Below are 19,234 nucleotides of genomic sequence, written 5' to 3' on the forward strand. Positions count from 1 at the left end.
AGTTGGAGGTTGTTCCCTTTTTATATTTTGGATTTTTCGAATGTTATTATTGATTAATCATTGAATACGAAAATTAGGATTCTTTTGTTGGAGTGTAAAATGTTTTATATAAATAAAATTATAAATTCTGAGAATATTATTAGGTTATTAAATAAAATTATAAATTCTGAGAATGTTATTAAGACTAAGCATATTTTCTCGAAAAAATTATTAGTTATTTAATAAAATCAGTCATTTTATAACACATATATGTATATATCCTCGTCATTCTCATTTTTTAATGATTTTTCAACTCTTTAGCAGTAGTTTAAGACTTTTATAGAATATAATTTTTAATTTAATTTTTATTTATTTATAAAAATTTAAATATTATATTTTTATTTAGAAGAATAAATTTTCTCAAAAATTATGAAATAATATGTTATATGAGTGTTAAAAAATGGTGCTCCAATGTAAACAACTGGGGACGAATGGTGTAAGAGATTTTAGGATATTAATTTAATTATGAAAATTAAAAAAATGTGTGTAAAAATTGTCATTATAAAAAAAATTTAGATCGCCAATGTGGGATCATGGCTTTTGCAGTCAAAAAAGGCATGCTAGTCGGCTCACGTTTTTACACGTTCCTTGAAGCTTTCAAAGAGTGTGTTCCTTTAGCTTTCAGAGAGTGTGTATGATCAATTTTACCATACTCAGGTTCTGCTCTGTATGGGTTAGCCAAAAAGCCTGTGGCTTTGCCTGCCGGACGAGGGTTCAAACCGCTCTCCTCGGAGTTGATGACAAGACGAGTGTGTGAGTGTGTTTATTTTCAAAAGAAAAACGTACATCGGCAAATTCAACTACTTAAAGTTGCCCGAAATTAATTTATAAATGTAAATCATGATTTAAAACATAATTGCAAATTACATAATGGTAATAATATTATAAATGTTAAGAAGTTGGATAAGACTCATACATGGTGAATTTAAAAAAGCAACACAGAATATAGGAACTAGGGAATACTACTTAGTTATACTAGTATTAAACAGCAGAGGATGATAAGTTCAGTTATGTTGAACAGAGGATGAGAGGTCCATTTCGGTTCTACTTTGACATTGTCGGAACATGAGATCCCCAAGGCCAGATCTCGGACGTGCAGCTTACAGAATCGTTGATGATGTTGTTATCGATATTGCCATTAAAGTGGTCCACATTATCAGTCTGACCTGATCCTGTCAATCCAGGATACGATGGATCATCTCTTTGGACGGTGATTGTTGGCGAGACATTACCCATCCTGTGAATATTCTGGGTTCCAAAGGATTGTGGCGTATTGTATAAATGATTCTGAATTATGTTGGTGATGCTGGAAGTTAGGGAACCTCGTGTGACCATATCTTCGGCAAGTTTTACCTGCATACATGCATTATCACAAGCTATTCAGTCTCCACGTTTTAATTTGAGGCAAATAAAGAATCACAATGAACAACTTTGTCAAATATGAGAACTTATAATTCAATTTACTGTATTTAAAGAATGAACCGTGCAGCTCCATTGAAGGAGTCCTTGAGAGCACTAATATACTCCCAATAAAAGTTTCTTATATTTTCATCTCATTCCGTTATGTTGTGTTTGGTTGAGAAGAATGGAATGGAATGGAATGGGATGAGTGAAAAATACTTGAAACTAATAGAGATAGGAAGAAAGTTTTGAAAATAATTTAAAAGAGTGCAAAATTGCTATGATGAGATTTGAGAAGAAATTTTGGATGGGAGAGAATAGAGCATTCCATCTCAAATGGAAGGGGATATATCTAGCATATGATGTAGGGAATGGAATGGAGGAAGGAATGAAATTTCTTAAAAATCATCCATAAGATAGTTCATTTTTCATTCCATTCTTTCCGTAATCATTCACTCCAACCAAACACAACATTAGGGACTGAGAAATTCTATAGACTATTTGGTACCTTTGCACGCAAAGCTTCCACATCTGACTTAAGAACACGATTGTTATTGGTAGCATCTTTAAATTGTTGATTAGCACTTGTCATGTTCTTGAACAAAGTTGAGTTTTCTCCACGCAACTGATCAACCTGTGAAAAATTCATTTAATTTAAAACAGATGTAAAAGATGTCACTTCAGGATAGTAAAAAGAAAGATTTCACTTTGTGCATATTAAAAGCAACAATTTCAATTTTCAGTCTCTGAATATTGGAATAATTTGACCTTTAGCAATATAAAAAGTATAAAATATGCAGCTAAAAATTATGATTACTTCAAAACTACACCTGTTGTTCAAGGTCGGATAAATGAGCCTGCTTTCTTCTTCTGGAGCGCCTAGCAGACTCTCTGTTGGAGACCATCCTATAAAAGCATAAATGTGAAGTGGCTTAGAAACTCTTGGAAAGCTAAGATAATTATAATAAATAATATCACTTCTCAATAGTCAGACACATGTCGAACACAACTGACCTTTTAATACGTCTGACACCAGCCTGATCACTCTGTTCACATGGACCAGCTTCTGTGTCTATGTCATCATCATCAGATTGATCATACGAACCGCTGGTAACCCCCATTGCTTGATTTTCGCAGCCTTTAGGCAGGTTATTGGCAGCTGAAGTTGGACTCCCAGCTGCGATAAAAAACAGAATCTGCCAGTTATACTACCTATTTTGGAGTTTGTATACACAGTACCAGTAAGCGCATATTTATAAACGAACCAATCTCTTTAGTTGCATTCATAGACTATATCATACCACAAATTGATGATTGGGAGTCCATTGTGACCGATATACTAGAGTGTTTAGGAGCACTGAAATTCTGACACCAAAGAGAAGCTTCTGTAACTTCAGCACAATTTGAAAAGCCATTCATAATCTCCTGCCATTTCAGATTCAATTAAACAGACAACGGTTATATACTTGTAGTAAAAATCATAGATGTAGATAAGGTCCTTGACAATAAAAAAACTGAAATATGGAGCCAATTTGTCTAGACTCAAAAACCAACCAATTTTCTAGTCTTCTGCCCGACTTGCATGATAGTAACTAGAAATTAATTTGGCAACAAAATCCTGTTTATAAAAAGTCAACAAATAAGGGAACCAGATGGCCTCCTAAAGAATTTATTTTTTTCAAGGTATGACATGGAGAACTGCAGCCCAAAATACCCCAATCTAAAAAGAGACCTAAAATACCAGTCTGAGAGGAGACCCCAAAACCACGGGAGCAATTTCTTTTGCTGTATTACACATTGCTCGGATGTGTATCACCTATGAATGAGCACTGTGCCAGTAGTCAGACCTGTGTGTGGTGCAGGACAGGTGATGGACAATTATGTCATATAAAATTAAGTCCTTGCACATAGTCCCAAAAAATATTTATGTTCATTATTATGGTAATACACAGGTACATTGTGACAATTTAGATAAAGTTTACCAATTGTAATCATTTGGACGTAAAACACTTTAAACAAAATTTATAAAAGGATTAAATATTATCCCTGTAGCAAAGCCTCATCGGCATGACGGCATCCCCTTACACTTGCTAACTACAGTCACCCTTTCACTTATAAGAATATGTAAAACCAAGGTTTTTTAAAATAATAAACGAGTTTAGGACCTCACAGGGCATGTTTGCATAACAGAACTGACTACGTACATGACTCTGAACAGAAATTTCCAGGGTGATTACTATCAGACTAAAGGGGATCTATTCTAAATTCAATATTTTTCCTATCGTAACAGTTCAAGAAATGCCCATCTATATTTTACTATTTTGATAAATCGTGACAATTTGATAGAGAAGAAGAACTAAATTAGGTCAAAGTAACGGATTGAAACTTTATAGTGCAAAAATTTGTGACATATTTGACAAAATGTGCAACTATTTAACATTTTGAATAACCACGCACATTCGATGAACTCATTAGAGATTTAGAGCTGATCACTTTAAAACCAACCCAAACATACACAATATATCACATTAGTTGAACAAAAACTTAAACTGTGATACTCATCTCTGAAAATAAATAAATACTCCTTCGGTCTCATTTACATTACTTCCGTCTTATATAATATTGAACACATTTCATATTCACATTTAACTGTCAAAGGTAAAGGAAGCTCTCTAATTCTCCTCGTCCCCTTAAAAATCTCACAATAGCAAATATATATGAAGATTTTTATTAATAATTTTAGTAGCTTATTGTTCTATCTAATCACAAAATACAATGACAATATTACATACTCTACTTGACATGAAAAGAAAGTCCATATACATTCAAATTTCGTTCATTTATCAAGCATAAAATATTTTGTCCGCTCTAATTTTTTTACAAAATATTCAAAAAATGAGCTAGGATACTATCGTGTTAATTTAGTTTTTTACGAAGCTAATTTTAGCAGGATCTAATATTTCACGATATATTTAACTAAGAGCTAATTTTGTACGATATATCTAAGTAACGAGCTAATTTTTATACACGATATATTTAACTAACAGCTAATTTTGTACTATATAAGTAACAAGCTAATTTTTACGATATTTTTAAGTACGGAACAAGACACTGTCGGAGATGCTCTAACGACGGAAAACAACTATTCATTTCAAAATATACCTGATCCGGGAAAGGGAAGGTGGGGAGCTGGGAGGGATGATCATCACGATAACCAACAGCATCATCGGCAAAACCTGGCGGCGTGATCGGACGGTGAGCCTTAACATCCTGATCGTTGATGTGTTGATTAAAAATGTCTTCTAAGTCAATCTCAGATGGGATTTTGTTCATCTTATTACTTCTCTCCATGGTTGTGTACTTGTGTTTGTACGAGTGAACGAAACACTTGTGTTTTGTCTTGAAGTTTCTTAACAACTAAGCTAAGGTTGTTGCAAGAAAAAGGAAGGAGGTGATGTGAGTATTTTAAAGATTGTGTGTAATCAGTGGTGGTGCTGACTCACCGCAAGGCACAAAGTGTAGTGCTTCTGTTTTTGTGAAAACGAAATTTTCGGGGGTGTCGAGTGGGTCTGTGGGCGGGCGTATTAACTTGGGTTGGTGAAGGTATCGCGGTATACCGATATAAGGAAAAACAACATGTTTATCGATTGAAATTATTATCAAATTGGAGTATTTTTTTAGTAATATATATTTCAAAAATATATGAAAAATATTTATAAAAATTTAAAAAATATTAATTAGATTCATTTTAAAAGAATTACATAAATAACAAATTAAAAAACTTTGTTACATCAAATTTTAAAATGTCTGCAACAGAAAAAAGTTCAAATCTATTGAATATGTATTGTGTAAGAACACACATTAAACACTTAACTAAACAAATATGTTATCTTTATCTTAATATACTATTTATTTTAGATTCCACTTATTTTCGTAAAATTGTTTTATAAGTGAAAATATATGTTATTTATTTTAGTACTTAGGGGCCGTTTGGCTGGAATTAAAAGAAGTGACTTATTGCTTAAAGTAAAGAAGTGGATTAAAAATGATAAGTTGGTTTGGACTTATAAGTTATTATAGGTGTTTGGATACCATGACTTATAAGTTATTTAAGTGTTTGGATAACTTAACTTATAAGTTGATATAGTTTCATAATTTTGTAATATAATAATTTGTTTCTTTTAAAAGATAAATTATAATACTATAAGATTTATTATTATTTAGACATGAAATATTTTATAGATACAGAATTTTAAATTCCGCATTAAAAGAAAAAAATTAATAAATATAGAAAAGTTCTTACAAGATAACTAAAGACCAACAATTGTAGTCATCAAGATAACTACACCAACAACTGTACTACCTTGTCCCTTATCAAACCTAACAGAGCACCAACAAGAAGAGAAGCTGAGAAGAGGCAAAAAAAAAAGCCAGCTGGCTTTTTTTCCCAGGCTTCTTTTACGCAACAAGAAGAGAAGCTAAGAAGTTGAGGCAAAAAAAAAGCCAGCTTTGCTGGCTTTTTTCCTAGGCTTCTTTTACTTTAATTCACTGCTGCTTAAAATTTGTCAAACAGGCATGATATAAGAGAAGCTGATTTTTACCAATTTTAAGTCGAGAAGTGCTTTAGCCAAACACCCACTTAGTAATACAAATGTCGTATAAAAGAATACACATGTACAAAGACAAAATGGAACTTGCATGTGTAAATCATAATTAAGAAAATGAACGAAAAATTTAAAAATGATGAATTATAAATTTTATATATAATGAGATGTCAAATATTATTATAATTTTAATTTTAATTTTTATACTAATCATCAATTATCATACCATTATATTTTACTTACACTGAAAATGTTTTATACTCCCTCTGTCCCATTTAATTGTATACGTTTCTTTTCAACTGCTCGACACGCATTTCAATGCTCTTATAAAATATAGTTCCGTAACTTATTTTTGAGATTTTTTTTCTGTATAAAAATATAACATCCAAATTTTAATTCAGAAAAAAAAAATTTAAAAATAAATTACACAACTACCCTTTACAGGAGCATTAAAGTCCGTGCCGCGTCGCCGTCCCAATCTATACTACAGGGGGACGGAGGGAGTATAAATCTTTATTATATCTCTCGCTATCTCCCTCTCTCCCTCGGAATCTCTCTCTCTCAACAAATCAACACACAAAGGGAACCAAGATGGCAAGATACGATAGAGCAATCACTGTCTTTTCACCGGACGGTCATCTATTTCAGGTTGAATACGCACTTGAAGCCGTCCGCAAAGGTAACGCCGCCGTGGGCGTCAGAGGCACCGATACTATCGTTCTCGGTGTCGAGAAAAAATCCACTGTCAAACTTCAGGACTCGAGGTATGCATACACACACCTGTATTCATATTCTGCGATTCGTCTCTTCTTCAATTGGGGATATTTTAATTTAGGGTTTAGCAGATTAAAACTTTGTAATGTGTGTATGTATGCGTATTACTTGAATGTTGATATGCAATATCTGATATTTGTAATTGTAGAAGCACTTCAGCACTTAAGAAAAAAGGTTTTTGTTTGAAACATATAATACTTGTTGGTTGGATCCTTGAAAGCATCGAAACAATACGCTTTGTATAAAATCTTGCATTAAAAGGGTAGAGATCAAGCTGGACCAGTCTTAAAGAGCCCCGCTTGTCAAAGTTTTAGGAAGTGCTTTCACTGGCTAATATTAGGAAGGTTAAATGCAACTACCTGTCAACTGGTATAGGACATCGGAAAATTGTTGTGAACATTAATGTTCACTCTTGTTCCAACGAAACTATACAAAAGTATGAAACAATGTGCTATGGATCTAAGGTATGTTAAATTAGACTTGTATAGAACTATGGAGGGTCATTTAAATAAAGAAGAATGTAAGTACTCATTTTTTGATATTAATGGGATCCACACATGTGACATTGTGCAAAATCTTCTTTTCTTGGATACTTATGCATCCTCGTTGTTGCAGATCTGTCAGGAAGATTGTAAATCTAGATGATCACATTGCTCTGGCCTGTGCTGGGCTTAAAGCTGATGCTCGAGTACTTATTAACCGGGCACGTATTGAATGCCAAAGCCATAAGCTTACTGTTGAAGATCCAGTTACCGTGGAGTATATTACACGTTACATAGCTGGTCTTCAGCAAAAGTATACACAGAGTGGTGGTGTTAGGCCATTTGGTCTTTCAACTTTGATTGTTGGATTCGACCCACACACTGGTGTGCCAGCACTGTACCAGACTGATCCTTCAGGGACCTTTTCAGCTTGGAAAGCTAATGCTACTGGGAGAAACTCCAACTCGATGAGAGAATTCTTGGAAAAGAATTATACAGAGACATCTGGTCAAGAAACCCTGAAACTTGCTATCCGTGCATTACTTGAAGTAAGTATATAATGCCTACAAACCATTTTAAAGTACATAGGACTTATCGCCTTTATCTATGTTACTCATACTTGGGTACGGAGTGTCGGACACGACACAATCCGAGTGTCGGACTTGGAAATTTTGAAAATTCGGGACGCAAAGACACTGTCCTATTTTTCGGACACGGGTACGATGACATGTCGTAGTATACTAATAAACCAAGTGGCACTTGTCAGTATATATGTTATATTAAGCTGGACAAGTTATAAAATATGTTGTATTAAGGATGGAAGTAGACTGAAATGTTGTCGCATTACAACTACCATAATGTGCTTATTGATTATAATCGATTCAAGTTAGCAATATGCCAATATCTGTATGACATGCCGGTATTAGTGTATAGTGTAATTGCTGTTCTCCATTTGGGCACTGTTCTCATTAACATTTGTGTATTAACTTCAGATGTATAGTTAGTCTGTTACCAATTTGCCATATTTGAGTACAGGTACTGGTTTTCATGTCAAGCTCCATGTCATAATCATGTCAGTTATGCCCCTTCTGTTTTGAACTAGGTTGTGGAGAGTGGCGGAAAAAACATAGAAGTTGCAGTCATGACAAGGGATAAGGGACTCCGTCAGCTTGATGAAGCTGAGATTGACACTATTGTTGCAGAGATTGAAGCTGAGAAGGAGGCTGCAGAGGCTGCAAAGAAGGGCCCTTTTAAGGAGACTTGAGTCTATTTTTCTTTTCCCCTTTTATCAACATTTCATATCAAACATGTATTCAGAAATTATGCCGTTATCTGTTGGGACTTGTGTTTAGATGTACTATTTCATTTTTAAGCTGCTGGACTAGTTTTCAAATGATTTAGTGATGCATATAATATTGTATTCTAACAATTTAGGTAGTGGAGTAGTGAGTCTGGTGACAAGCTGCGGAGAAGCATAACCATACTAAAATGAGTTCAAATAGGTTTGTTTGTCTTTAAATGTGATGACATTTTACTGGTTGTTCGTTATTCTCTACGGATGCCAATGTTGTATGCTCGAGCCAAAAGTCGAGTTACCATGTTTGTTGATCGTTATACTAAAACAAGATTGACATCTTTTTAACAATGCAAAAGCTTTCTGCAGTCCTCTGCAGTCTGCAATCAGTCCAGCTGCAGAAGTCATCCGCACATTGCTTCTTATAGCCCAAACAATAACTTGGTTATCTCACTATCTGTCCCACCTTCACAAAAAGTATCTCACTACTATCTCGTGAGACAATTCTTTCCAAAATTTCATATGAATTGAAATAACTACCAAGTAAGACGCTTCAGGATAAGTGCACGAACAAATATGTAATTCTACCACTTCACTTGATGTGATTTCAAAATAAACATGATAGTACTTTATTATAAGGATCTGGGAACCATAGTTAAATTTTCATGTTTCGTAATCATACAATAAGTTGCATATTGAGAATTGCAACTACGATCATATTGAAGCCTGTTTGATCAAAGGACGATGAAGCAATGGGGATTTAAGTCTCAAGAACACTATTCTTGAAATTAATCCATCCATTCTAAATTAGATGAGCTCATCGATTTTGAACACACAATTTAAGATCCAGTAACTGCATACCTACATAACTTATTTTTAATATTAGATCAATACATAGTTATGCCGTCAATGCACCTAAAGTTACGTGCCCGAAATCTAGTAACTAGCTCATCTAATTTGGAATGGAGAGAGTAGTTCGTAAATAATAGACTTGAAAATGAGCCAGCATGACAGGATAGCTAAGCTGAAGTTGTAACAGTTTATCTTATGTCGCCCGAACGAAAGTACATCGACTTTTCTACTCCACGTTTTTCGAATTCACATGTATTCTTCCTAGTCATACAACAATCAGACAGAAAAGGTCTTGCAGGGTCCTGCAAGTAAGTGCCGCACGACAAAACAAGCACAGCATTCGTTAAATATTCTGCAATATTTTACATTTCGTGTTAAAAAGAGTAATTGAAATATTCAATATAAGATTAAAATTTTAGAAAAGGAAATCAGAACGTAATTAACCCAGTACTGGTCGACATAGAACTATAGAAGTCTAATCTTCAGTCTTTAGTACTCGGTAATCTCCGTTTTAATCAGAGAACGGAAATTACTAACAAGGCGTAACTACTCCCTCAGTTTTGACATATAAATGGTAACAGACGATCATTACCTCCGAATTTCTGGTACAAACTCTTAAGTAATTTCTGGTACAAACTCTTAAGTTCAAATTCTCGCGCCGATTAAAAATCTTCTTGTAAAAGGGTTGTGAGTTAAGAATTAAGACTGTCTGCTCAGGAAACATTTTAACTACTCTTTTGTTTCAAGTGTAATTTGGAGGTTTCTCATTTCTTCTCCACAGCCTTCAGGCCCTTCATTATCACTCAAACATATACGGTTCGCCAGAGGATCTAAGATGGAATTTTACCGGGACACCAAGCAAATATTAGGAAAACATTTTAATTCTTTCAACTTTAACGGAAACACTTCTATAATTTGATAAAATTTATAACCGAGAAAATATTTAAATTTTTTTTAGGGAATAGTAATACACGTATGCCCCTACTAGATCCGTCCATATTTATTACTCATATTATTCGTCGTAAATCATCTCTCTGTCATTCATATAAGTTATGAATGATTAATACGATGAGGCAAATTGTTGTTCAAGATGGACAACCCAATAAAATAAGCAGACAATTCGTTGGGCTCAGAAAGATTAGCAGCCTACTTGTCGTGCACTTCAGAGCGAGAAAGTTGTAAAGACTGATCAAGACACACATTACATAATTTTTGGGTTATACATCAAACTGGCCACCCATTACGTCAAAATGTCTCACTTTACCCACCCATCTCATTGGGGACTCGTTTAAGCTACTATAAACCAAATATATATCATTTTATGAGTACTAAAGAATAGGACAACTCAAGGTCGTAAATTTCGAAAATCTATTCGACTCGATTTTTTCACTGGAGAACTCAACTCATTTGGTCTCAGATTTCCGAGTACTCATCTTATGAGTACTACACGTTCGAGACTGCTAAAAGCCTAAAAACCATACTAAGATATATTTGCCTCTAATTTTCAGATAACCTGTACCGCTTTTCCACTGACTAGCTAGTTAACCAAAAATTTTTACTGACTTACAAGTTAGCAAGAGCAGCGTTCTAAAACTCGGTCTAGACGGTATGTAAGTGCCAGAATATTTTAAAATTCCCCATTCAATCAAAACGATAATTTAGTTGTCTTTTTCACGAAATCGGTCAAAACCATCTTATAAAAAAAAGATAAATATAAAGATGATTGTAATTAGGCGCTAGACTGTTCTAAAACACCCGGATACGATGATTTAGGCGTCTTTTCAAAGAAATCGTTCAAAATCCGCCTTACACTTTAGAGAAAAAACTTAAATATAAAGAATTAAAGATCAATACAATGGGTAAACACTGAATTATGAAGCTGAGGTTGTTAAAGTTGTTATTAACGCTCAATCATTCATGAGCCTTAACAACAAGAACCCTCCTTGTACAAAATCTTGGAGTATAATCGTTACAGCAAAGTCTTTTGGCGTGCCAGTTTGAGGAAAGCAGCACTACATTATAAAAATTCAGGATTATCTTCAAGAATACAGCTGCCTTATTGTGACCTTCACGTCTGTTTCCTGCTGAAATCGATGTCCCTGATTGTTCGATTCACGACAGTCGTCTATCGATGATGTTCTGCAGTCAAATGACAATTGAATCTGGTGAAAGCAGTTGTAAGGGAACTGTCAGTCATATGTGTGTCTAGAAGCTCTGAATCATCCTAGACTTGGTACATTTTATGGTTCTGAGAAAAACACGGTTAAAATTTTTGTCAGCACCTCAGAAACAGTACCGGAAATGAATCACCATTATGAGTATATGCATATGTCAATCTGGTTTGTTAAGCTGCATTGTTCATGCTGAAATGATATATCTGAAGTATATTTAGATGATCTCTCCATTGATATATATGATTATTAATTGTATGAAATTTAGAGTTAAATAATTTAATATTTTTCTAGAGACCAGAACAACCATGCATGATCCAACAATACGTAATTGTGAAAATTACATTTTATAAAACTCTCAGATAAAAATGATCATAGTTAAATTTGATCATGATCCAAAATTATTTTGATCTCTTTTATGTGATCGTTTTTACTTGTATTTTTATTTATATATGTATTTTAAAGAAAAATATATCATTTCTTGAAAATTTTATAGTGTCATTTGATTTATAAAATTTTATTTCATCAACGAGAAGAATATCTCAATTTCGATCTGTACGAGAATGGAAATCTTAATCTTTATATTAGAATCTCATTTCTATTCTCGTTATATAACCGGGTTATAGTCCATGATCCGTTCATCCTGAGAACATGATTTGCACAAAATAAAAATCCCTAATAATCCACAGTTCTCAGCATTCTAGTTACTGAGCACTTTCCATTTTCTCTTTGTTCCCCAAGTCAAGCATGCCAGCACAGCCCTAACAATATACTAACTATGTTCACATGCACAAGAAACAACTAATTATACTAATTACTAAACAATCCCACACTCGTATTAGGTAAGAGCTTCACCCTCACTTCTCCATATGAATCACAAGTTTAAAACCAAACTTCTTGCTCTATAACTATAAAACTTAACCATCTCTTCACTAAACCAAGTTTTGATCAACATACCATCTACAATACTTCTTCCTATTCCTTTTCTTCACGAAACAAACGTTATCTCCACATTAGTACTCTATCTTTGTCAAGGTTTTAATTGCAGTTAGGGTTTCTTCTGGAGATCAACAATCCTTGCAGTTATCCGAAACTTGGTTCGAATAAGAAGTTAGGAAACATATATTAAGTAGAAAAATGGAAAAGGAAATGAAAGACGAGACTTTGCCTCCAGGGTTTCGCTTTCATCCTACAGATGAAGAACTCATCACTTGTTATCTCATAAATAAGATTTCTGATGCTAATTTTGCAGCTAGGGCTGTTACTGACGTCGACCTCAACAAGTGCGAGCCATGGGATCTTCCTGGTATATTGCTGTAATTAACCATGCTGAAATTTTCTGCATATTTTCCAAGTTCTTGTATCTAATCATTATATATTTTAGTAAAGAGTATGTGTATGAAGGACCTAGTATTCAAATCTTGGGGGCATCAAACAAATTTTCGGAAAATACCTATATATTTATAAATTAATTTTATGGAGGCAATTCTATAATTTTGTAAGATTTAGAATGGTGAAAAATGTCAAAAAGCTTTTTAACAGGGACACGTGACCCTGTGCCTCTTACCAGATCCGCCCCGGTGTATATGCATGATACTAGGGTTTTTTTTTAATATTTTGAAGGCTGTCGATGAATATAAATTGATCTGATATGATATGCTTGCACTAGATCAGATCCGTATATATAGAAAATTTTGGCTTCTTATTTGGAAAATATTTGATCTGTAATAGTTAGGTGATGAAGGGCTAAGTTGGTGGATTTTGCAGGAAAAGCGAAAATGGGGGAGAAAGAATGGTATTTCTTCAGCTTAAGAGACAGGAAATACCCGACAGGAGTGAGAACCAACAGAGCAACCAACACGGGATACTGGAAAACAACTGGGAAAGACAAGGAGATATTCAATTCTAGCACTTCGGAATTAGTTGGTATGAAGAAAACTCTGGTGTTCTACCGAGGTAGAGCTCCCCGGGGAGAGAAAACCAATTGGGTCATGCATGAATATCGTCTGCACTCCAAGTCCTCCTTTAGGACAACCAAGGTACTTACCTTTCATATGAAGTGATACTAGAAGCAATTCTAATATATAGTGTTCATTCAAACACAAACCATAAAATGGCTTCGTTCTGGGGTAGCCTAGACTACAGTCCCGACTGACCTTCAAAAATTAATTTCATATATATGAAGTGATAGTAAGAGCAATTCTAATATATAGTGTTCATTTAGACACAAACCATAAAATGACTTCGTTCTGGGGTAGCCTAGACTACAGTCCCGACTGACCTTCAAAAATTAACATAAATATGTGTTTTTTTTCAAACTCACCAAGGTACTTGCATATAGACCTTTCATATGAAGTGATAGTAAGAGCAATTTCAATATATAGCATTCATTTAAGCACAAACCATAAAATGGCTTAGTTCAGGGGTAGCCTAGACTATAGTCTTGACTGACCTTCAAAAATCAATAGGATATGTGTTTTTCTTAAACTCAATTTTAAAATTTGTTTAAAGTCGACAGAGAGATAATAATTTGAGCTAATATGTCCCCCGGAAATTAACAGAAAAACATTTTCACTTTGATTGTCTCGAAATCCTGATTTCATCACTGTTGGCCTTGGCCATGTCAGTGAGCTAGATTTGTACTACTATGACTTTGTATAAAACTTGGACATAAGTTTAAGAGTTTCTTTGTTGACAAGTTCAGCAGGATGAATGGGTGGTCTGTCGCGTGTTTCAAAAGAGTGCTGGAGCTAAAAAGTACCCCTCCTCATCAAATCAATCTAGAGCCCTCAATCCATACAACGTGGACATGCTAGCTGCAAACAATGCCATGCATTCCTCCCAAATGCTTCAATCATCGGATCAGAACATCGCTTTCCAACATCAATTCCCAATGGGAATGGGAAGGCCTAATTACCTGAGTAATGCAGAATTCGCGGAACTTAACAGAGTTTATAGATCATCAGCTGGCTCAACTGGGATCAACAACAACAATAATAATAATATCCCGCCTATATCTGTGCAAATGCAGTCTCAACTAATGAACTATCCGCAATTCCTTGGAGCTGGAGGAAACGGCAGTGGATCTGGAAACTCATTCACGATCTCGGGCCTCAACTTAAACCTAGGAGGAGGATCAGGCGGTGCAGGAGGCGCCTCATCATCAATGCCACCATTTTACAGGCCACCTGCTGTGCCACAGGCTCCGCAGGCCGCGATAAATGTGCAACAAGTGGATCATGTCAGTGGTGGCAATTCTCTTAGTAGTCATGATCAAGCAGCAGGTAATTATGGAGTGGATATGAGCCAGGGAAATGTGGGGATTAATAACAGGTTCATGACTATGGAGCAAGCTGATCTAGAAAACTACTGGGCTCCTTACTGAGGAAACTATTTTTATGTGTAGGATATGGTTTATTAATTCACAAGTATTTCTCAACTGTATCAGCTCTTCTAGAAAACTTTGCTGTTGTATGAAGTTATTCATGTATTGATTTTGCAGATTTGCAGAAGTATGATCGGTGCCGTGTTGAACTAGTAAGGATGCTAATTAGTTTCTTTGCTTTTTTTACACAGTATTTTAATTTAAGAGTTTTGATTGTATATTTAAAAATTTATTTTTAAATTTCTTTTTTATGAATAAAAATATTATTGTTATATTTTTATTCACAAAAAATAATATTTATTAGATATGCGGTCAAATTTTTTAAAAGTATGTAAAAGAGATTGGTCCCTCGTTCTCATGTTTCACGAGCCGGATACACAGCAACAACCACTTACATCTTGAACAATACAATATATGCAGATGAATACAACTGAAACTATGAACTCTCAATATAAATATATACGAATATAAATACTAGAGCTCGAAATGAATTTTACAAAGTAGTGTGTTGTATTTCAAAAGTTTGGTGTGTTTCTTGTGTCTCACAAAAAAAAAAAAGCACACTCAAGTATTTAATACATAACATCTCACGGTCAAATAATGCAACAGATTCTAACGTTCTTGTTTCTCAAACTCGCGTTAATCTGCTCAAAATGTTAGAGCATTATAGATTTTACTGAGTAAAACAAAAGACGTTGTAAAAATATTGCTCAGTAAAATGTTTATATAAAACAAAACAGTTTAGAGAGAGCAGGAGTCTTTAAATAATAAAACCAATTTGAATACTCTTATAATTTAGAGAAAAATGATCTCGGAAAATTCTTTTGTAATAAAAATAATTATATATTGCATATAAAATGTATTATAATTCTTAAAAATGGTTTTCCTAATTAATATCTTTGGAAATTGCTGTTTGATAAGCCTGTTTTCATTCCTGTAAGCTTGCTGACAAAAATAAAATATTAACAATCCAAATTTACATGAGCTGTTATTAACAGTATATATAACATTTCAATTAACTATCACTTTTTATAATATCAGTTTGCTTTTAGTGTAAACATCAAAAACTCAAGAGTTTTCATAATTCAATTATTTAATTTTCTCTAATTTCTTAAAATGTATACGGCTTACTCATTAGTTTAAATTTCATTATCCTTTCTTTTAAAGCACATTTCATGATTATTAAGTTATGACTGCTGAAGATATATATATATATAGTGACTAGTCATGAGATTCACTGGGCATTTCATTTTCACTTTTCGTGCATCAGATTACAATAAATACTCCGCCCATAAAATCATTTTTAAAAAACTAATGTTCTAAAGTTAAATGTACATTTTATCATTATTCACTATTTCATGAGCAAACAGATAATTCTGATATAAAATTTGATTAATAAATAACTAATTATATGTGGGGAAAAATCATTTCATGTTCTTAAGAATAATCACATTAAAAGGAAAGTAATGAAAATAATCAATTAATTTGCACTGAGAAATCAATGTGGATAAATATTATGAAAATGATTTTTGTCAAATAACTTATATTATAAAATAAAGATATTATATAACAATTGGAAGATATAATTATGAATTATATTATTACATTAAGGGTTGTGTAGTTCATTTAGAGTTATTCGAGTTAGTACGGTATGAGTGCAACTTCATTTCTTGTGCACTAATATTATTATTACCTATCTTAAATTTATCCCATTTTTCTCGTATAATATGACAATAAATGATGGGTTAGAATCGTAACTTGATCATGATTATGAATGTGAAGATAATAAATCAGAATTGTCAATTAAGATTTGTGAGTAATTTTTAGGATTTTAAGTATTTTTCTTTCTCATATTTGAAAACAGTAATTTATGTCCGTCTCACGGATACTGAACTGTATACGCATCAATCAACGCGAATAATCAGTGAAATTGGTCGGATAAGATGCAGAACGTATCCTGACAAAAAAAAAAAAAAAAGAGATGCAGAACGTATACTTTATGATTCTTTACCTCTCGGAACCTATTAAATATAATAAAAATTTATTATACAAAAATCAACTATTTCCACCATTTTTCTTCCATTATATCTATATATTAAATATAATTATTCACATCAATAGCTTTATTGTATTATTTTTTTTATCTTTATTTTATAAGATTTTCTTAACTTCCGGGCATAATTTAAATATAAATATTAAGGTTGGACGGAAGGAGTATAATTTAAAACGAACGAACCATTATGTATTTTATTTTAGGTTTGTGCTTCACTGATGGCTTTCTTACCTTTTCATACACGTAGTCCACGTTAACAAATCTATTGTTCGTACTGACAAGTGACAAATATATTGCGTATCGCCTTTTGCAAAGAATGTTATAAAATAAAGAGTTAATTACATTTTGTAATCCCTAAGTTTGCTCCAAACACAGTTGGTATGTGAACTTTAAAACGTGGTGATATACACCCTACACTTAATATTCAGGTGCAAGTTGTCACCCCTAGTCACTGATCCGTCCAAATCTGTCGTTAAATTTAACTGTTTGAGAGATAACACTGTGTATAAAAGTTTCCAACAGCTATTTTATCTCCTATAACCCCTCAAAAATTATGTATTATATTTTGAAATTATTTCTGAACACACACAACCATGTAATAAATTTAAAATAATTTCATGTACATAATTAGGCTGTTTTACAGTGGGTCTTTGCAGAAAGGCGGTTGAAGAAGATATATTTTTAAGAGACAAAAACCAAGAACTATGTAGGTGTATGGGCTGTTTCACTATTGAGGTATGTTGACACGTACAGATTTCTTAAGAGCGAGAGACAAAGGATGAGAGACGGGGAAATTTTTAATTTTATTCACAATAATGAATTCTAGCACACTTTTTTACAAAACACCTTCTGCCTTCTGGTACGAGTTTTGAGAAGCGGTTACTATCACGTAGGATTAATACGCAAAAAGATCATCAAACTCATAATCAACTTGCAATTAAGTAACTGAACTCAAAAAATTTACCAACGAATCACAGAACTGAATTTAACTTGCAGTCAACTCACTTAAGTAATAAAAATTTGCATTTAGGTCACTGTGCCGTTAAATATCAGTTGACTTTAACGGAATCCGTTTAAAAAATATAAAAATTCAAATTTTAAAAAACTCGGTTTTGAAAATTTAAAACTTCGAAAAAATCTGGAAATTTGGAAAAAAGTCTTAAATTTTTTTAAATTCAAAATTTTAGGTATATTTTTTGAATTTTCAGATTTTTTCGATTTTTTAGTTTTTTTCGAAGTTTTTACATTTTTCATATTTTTTAAAAACATTCCATATTTTTTAAAAGTTTTTTCAAAATTTTCAGAATTTTTTAAGAAAATCGAATTTCTATATTTTTTTTCAAATTTTTATATTTTTTTATTATTTTTTTAACAGATTCCGTTAAAGTCAACTCATACTTTCAGATTAACCCCTATCACATATGTTTAATCCGTAATAATGGCAAATTTTATAAACTTTCAGATTTCTCTATCAACATCACTGGTTCTACTTCCAGAAAATCTACAAAATTAGATAGAAATATCTAAATTATTACACAAAGAAATATGAATTTTTTATTATAGCGCACGATTTTTAATACAATCTCAGTCACTTTTAAATGTGACATTTGAAGTTAAAATGTCTTGGGTTCTCACAGCATATTTGTAAAACAAGATAAAATTTCAAAATGGCCGTTGTTTGTTTTTGTCTTACATTTTTAGTTAATTTTTTAATTTTTTCGATTTTTTAGTTTTTTTCGATTTTTTTACATTTTTTAGTTTTTTGAAGTTAAAATGTCTTGGGTTCTCACAGCATATGAAATTTATTTTATCTTACAAATATTAATTTTGAAACATTAATATACATTTCATAGACAACCACAAAATTATTTTATTCTACAAATATTAATATTGAATCATTAATATAATTTTTATAGACCGCCGCAACGCGCAGCTTCTCAACTAGTGAGTTAATAAAGTATTTAGAAAAGAAGTAGAAGCTCTGAGGGAGAAGCTATCATTCTCAGTTTCTTAAAAGTGCTTCTAGTTATTTACACAAACGGGTCAATGAAAAAAAAAAGCCAGAATCGACTCCGCTGCACAAACAGGCCCGATAAATACTCTGATATTGTGTCCTTTGGGCCGAGGTCGAAGCCCTTATTTTTATATTTAAATTAAAATTTAGAGCACCGCGAAATCC

General features: G+C 33.0%; 3 protein-coding genes across 4 annotated transcripts; 2 read left to right on the forward strand and 1 right to left on the reverse strand.

Moving 5' to 3' along the window:
- Window positions 1-902: 902 nt before the first annotated feature.
- Window positions 903-5,036, reverse strand: LOC108199136 (basic leucine zipper 9). Its single transcript, XM_017366905.2, has 6 exons — window positions 4,603-5,036; window positions 2,742-2,865; window positions 2,455-2,617; window positions 2,271-2,346; window positions 1,949-2,074; window positions 903-1,392 (listed from the first exon to the last, which is right to left on the reverse strand). Exons 1-6 carry the CDS (start codon window positions 4,789-4,791, stop codon window positions 1,084-1,086), a joined length of 987 nt encoding a protein of 328 aa, XP_017222394.1. The 5' UTR covers window positions 4,792-5,036; the 3' UTR covers window positions 903-1,083.
- Window positions 5,037-6,523: 1,487 nt separating this feature from the next.
- On the forward strand, window positions 6,524-8,693 carry LOC108207114 (proteasome subunit alpha type-7). Of its 2 annotated transcripts, none has more exons than XM_017377577.2 (3): window positions 6,524-6,808; window positions 7,434-7,848; window positions 8,403-8,693. In XM_017377577.2, exons 1-3 carry the CDS (start codon window positions 6,636-6,638, stop codon window positions 8,562-8,564), a joined length of 750 nt encoding a protein of 249 aa, XP_017233066.1. In that variant the 5' UTR covers window positions 6,524-6,635; the 3' UTR covers window positions 8,565-8,693. The 2 variants fall into 2 exon arrangements, with proteins under 2 accessions (XP_017233066.1, XP_063946132.1); XM_064090062.1 differs by having other exon boundaries at window positions 6,553-6,808; window positions 8,336-8,475.
- A 3,847-nt stretch (window positions 8,694-12,540) lies between these two features.
- Window positions 12,541-15,187, forward strand: LOC108195812 (NAC domain-containing protein 20). Its single transcript, XM_017362777.2, has 3 exons — window positions 12,541-12,923; window positions 13,385-13,656; window positions 14,322-15,187. The coding sequence occupies exons 1-3, from the start codon at window positions 12,755-12,757 to the stop codon at window positions 15,000-15,002; spliced, it is 1,122 nt and encodes a 373-aa protein (XP_017218266.1). The 5' UTR covers window positions 12,541-12,754; the 3' UTR covers window positions 15,003-15,187.
- The last annotated feature ends 4,047 nt before the right edge of the window (window positions 15,188-19,234 follow it).

This window comes from Daucus carota, chromosome 1, assembly GCF_001625215.2.
Source record: "Daucus carota subsp. sativus chromosome 1, DH1 v3.0, whole genome shotgun sequence".
NCBI classification, from domain to species: Eukaryota; Viridiplantae; Streptophyta; class Magnoliopsida; order Apiales; family Apiaceae; genus Daucus; species Daucus carota.